Source organism: Acanthisitta chloris, unplaced genomic scaffold, assembly GCF_000695815.1.
Source record: "Acanthisitta chloris isolate BGI_N310 unplaced genomic scaffold, ASM69581v1 scaffold17628, whole genome shotgun sequence".
Lineage (NCBI taxonomy): Eukaryota > Metazoa > Chordata > Aves > Passeriformes > Acanthisittidae > Acanthisitta > Acanthisitta chloris.
The window spans coordinates 10,921-15,222 of NW_008685628.1; the positions used below are offsets into that span (position 1 = coordinate 10,921).

General features: G+C 46.4%; 1 protein-coding gene across 1 annotated transcript in view; it reads right to left on the bottom strand.

Annotated features, from left to right (window-relative positions):
- The window catches only part of CAPZB (capping protein (actin filament) muscle Z-line, beta), a gene marked incomplete at its 5' end in the record, with an annotated part of 46,323 nt that overhangs the window by 3,562 nt on the left and 38,459 nt on the right, over positions 1 to 4,302 (bottom strand). The window contains 2 exons of the mRNA XM_009079856.1: positions 375 to 451; positions 1,591 to 1,656. Of these exons, the coding sequence (XP_009078104.1) occupies positions 375 to 451; positions 1,591 to 1,656 (143 nt within the window). The remainder of the gene's footprint in view (positions 1 to 374; positions 452 to 1,590; positions 1,657 to 4,302) is intronic.

Genomic DNA, 4,302 nt, shown 5'->3' on the forward strand with positions numbered 1-4,302 from the left:
ACTCCCTTAATCTGTCCTAGCACACTACATTTTGGCCTGTGGTGTTGACAGAAAAAGTCACAACTTAAAGCAAAGTCTAAATACCACAAACCACTCATGTCATGACTTAATTCTGGCACTGGTTTTAAGAACAGTAGAAGGAGAAGGCAGAATTTAAGTATAATTTGCAGGACTGTGAGGAATAAAACTCATTAAAAATCATCCTGAAATACAAATAGTGTTCATTGGGTTCTTGACCTCCTGGTGAAGGAATAAAGGATTAAAACATTGCTTCAGATTTCTGTACCCTGAACTCTACACAACTAATGCTCCAGAGCACAGGGAGGGGAAATGAGAGCAGACCAGGGGGTCCCACCCCACTGGAGTTCCCTTACCTCAGCCCATTAACGATGTCCTTTGTCTTTCCAAAATAAATCTCGTTCAGTGTACTCCTGATTTTGTTTTCCATGTCCTAGGGAAAAGGAAGAAACCAGATCATTAGGCACATCAGCTGTTTGCAGGACTGTGCAGCCCTTGGGTCACCTTGATGTGCCCAACCTGTCACAGCTCTGACCTGGTGGGTTCTCACCAACACACTGTGACCCAATCCCTGCTCTTGGCAAAGAAATAAAGGCTTATCCTGTGCTCTGCTCCCAGTTAACCACTCCAGGCTCTGGGATGTCTCTCAGGACCACGAGAGGGCAGTTTCTCTCCAGCTATCCATGTTTCTGCAGGGAAGCAAAATGCATCTCACCCTAACCTTCCTCTGCAATTTCCTGGCACTGAGCTGACTCCAAGTGCCAAGTCAATCATTTAGGATAACCAACAGTCCGTAGGTTATGAGTTATTTTGAATTTCTGAGCTAGTAACTTATTCATTGCTGCATGGCCAAGAGTTTTGAGACAGATCCTGTAATTAAGCAGCATTTTTTTCACTCCATTGCTTTCCCCCAAAGCTTAGAAAAGGGATGAAAAAGAGGTAGGTGCCTTCCCTTCATCCCCCAGTTCCCTTAAAAATACATTATAGTCTATTTGAGTTGAGGATTTTCTCCTCTCTTGCCACAGTGGCTATGAAGACCTAGGAAATTGGGAACACAAATCATACAGGACAGTGCAGTGACAGAGCAAACTGGTGTTGCACCTTCTGAGCAGCTTCACTCCTCATGCTGAGCTCACAGCACTGACAGTTGTCATGAAATCCAACTCCAAAACCAAGTCCAGGGGATTTAACATGTGGTTGATACACACTGAACCTTCAGCTCAAGGGACAGATGTGTAGAGCAAACCTGACTTGAAATAATTCTGCCCAAAAGTGACTGCAGAGGCAAATATGGGAGTAGGAAATTGCTAATTAATTCTCAGGGATGGAACATTTGTTTTACAGGAAGGTTATGGCTGTGCTGAGCAGGAGAACAGGGCAGAGTGGTGGTTTGTGTCCACAAACAGCTGGAAGTGATGCCAGGAGGAGTCCTGAGCCACCACACACCAGCAACAGGCACAACAGGAATAAATCACTTGTGTGGAAAGGCAAAAGCAACAAAACCCTTAGGCATGGCAGCAGATTTGGGCCAGAGAAGCTGCAGCAGCCAAGAGCTGCTGCCACAGCACTTACCTCTACCAAGCGCCCGATATTGGCTATGTGTGGAGAGGAGTCACTCACAGTCTCATCCTTCTCCATCTGCAAAGGAAACACAGATCCATTGATAACGTGGGAACCTGAGGGCAGGGTGGGACAGCACCCAGGAGGGATGGAAGAAGTGGTCTCAGAATCCTGCAGTGCCTCCTCCTGCAGTGTGCAAACAGACCAGGAACGTGCTGAGAACTCCCAGAACTTGCCAAAGGTTCCCATGTTGGTAACAGAAAATGTAGTGTAATAAAAACCATGAAGCAATTAAACCCCTGGTGTGGACAGACTACAAAACTGTCACTCCCAACCTACTGAGGGGCTGCAGGAGATGTCCCAGAGTGACCATGTACAGCTCTGCAGCACAGGGTGTGGTATTCCAGGTGGGTGATAGCTCTTTCTTTTCATCTTCACCTCAAACACCACTGCTGCTCACTCCTGGGGCACATCCTCCATCCTCAGCATCTCCTGGCAAAAGGCACCTCAGGCACTGTTTACCCTCCAGGGGAGAGAGAAAATGCAGGGAATACAAACCCCACAATGACCTGCAGGAGTGGAGATGTTTTAAGCTACGAAATAATGTGGGAAGAAAACTTTGGTAGTTTGTAGTTCTTTCTTTTTAGACCAAAAGCTGAACAAACATTTACCTGAGTATGAGGGGGAAGGAAGTACAAAGGAAGTCTGGAGGAGCAGAAAGGAGCAGAGTGACTCTGGCAGCAGAAATTCAGAGCTGGAACAACTCAGGTGTGTAATGACACCAAAGCTCTTAGTGCAGGAAACAAATACCTGGACTAGGTGAGACTTTTCATCCCTAATATCAAAAAATAGGAGTTGGAGCTGCAGATGCAACACTGGCTTTATTTCATCTGATTCTGCCCCATATCACATCCATCCATGGTCTGTGCTAGGATAAAGAACATCTTCCCCACTTCTTGAGGTGAAAATTGTGGCTAAGACATGGACAAGCTGTTGAACAATAACCATCAGGCCCAGAGACCTCAACAGATACAATATGTGCTGAGATGGCACAAAAACAAAATCAGGAGAAAAATGCAGTGGGAAGATCAATCTTCAAAGGGTTTCACTAATCCCCCTGAATTCTCTTATCCATCTGTTCCTATCCCTCCCTCAGGGGAGAGTTTAAAAATCTGAGCCAGCTACAGGTTTCTTCTAATAAGCCAAGTCTGCAAGAGGCTTGGGGAAGCATGTCATTTACTTGGAACCCTGAAGGCAAAAGATAACCTAGAAGGGGGAGAAGGAGCACGAGGACACTTCATCTTGCCTTTAGATTGTAGCTGGATTGTTTACATGGAATGGAGACACAGTGCCTGGAGAATGGATCCAGCTGCAGTGAGGGAGAGTATAAACCTGACCTTAGTTTGGGAACTATCAGCTAATTGCCCAGAGTTGGGGTAACCATGGATCTGGCAGTGGGGTCAGTTACTTCCAGGGGCTCCTTACTGTGTCTCCTCACACCTGAACAGGCTGAGCTTGTGGTAAGAAGCAGAACCTGAAAAGAGAATTCATTTTTCTTTCGAAAAAACTTGTATTATTACATCTCCATAAAAACTGCTGCCAGAAGGAAAACATTTTTATGTGCTCTAGAAGGCCAGATGTTAGGAGAGGCTGTTTAATGGAGTGCAGTGAGGATCAGCATGTCCTGCACCACTTGGGGCTGTGGAGTTGTTGGGATTTTTAAAGGTTCCTTCCGGTGGCTGTTACTACACAGACCTCAGCAGCAACACTTCAACTGCTTCAATAAAGGGGTTAATTTGCTTCCAGGGGAAATTCCACTCTGTGAGCTGATGTTAACAAGCAGCTCATCTTCCCTCTGTCACTCCCCATCTGCCCCTCGAGCTCAGCCAAAAAGCAGGAGCCAAGTCCCATGGCCACGGCTCAGTCGCTGCTCTCCTGTTGGAGATGCTCTGCTTGGCTTCCCTCTGCCTCACTCCCAACCATCTGCTCCCAGCCTGACTCCCAGGGAAACTCACTCTTCTGGGTGTACTGAGCTCCTGATGGCTGCCTGGTCACTTTGGCTGCTTCCTGCACGGAATAAAGCAGCTGTTTGGGCTTTCTGTAAACGTTACTTGGAGGAAAAAGAATATACAAAGAGAGAAATCGAAGCTGGAGAAACACTTTGGTTGGTCATGAGTGTCTAAAAATACTAGAGAAGATAAGAAGGGAACTCATCCTCTGTTTCTGAAGAACCAACAACATCCACAGCTGCTCTGGCTGTGGAGCAAGGTGAAAATCCCTTTAATGAAACACAAACAGCAATGTGAGCCAAAGGCTCCCAAGCCACAGGCAGTGGGCAGGGTGAAGGCTCCAGGTGGAAAGTATGTACAAGTATATGGATATCAGTGAGGCAAAATTTAGCCTCTCTCCAGTGCTTATTTCAACTGTAAGCAGCTAAGTGAAGGCTGTGAGCTCTCCAGGGCTTGCAGTGTTGGAGGAAACAGCTGAGAACTGACCTGAGCCCTTTGTGGCCTTCACAGAGATTGACTCTCACCAGTGTAACCAAAGATATCTCATATCCTACTCCAAACTGTGCAGTCAAAGTCATGAGGAGCAAACCTGAGGATGCTACACGACCTCTACATGCTTTTAGTCCAGACACACTCAGCTTCTACTCTCTCATTTTCTAAACCATTATATGACTGAATTACTGCGAAATCCATAGAACCCCAGACTGGTTTGGGT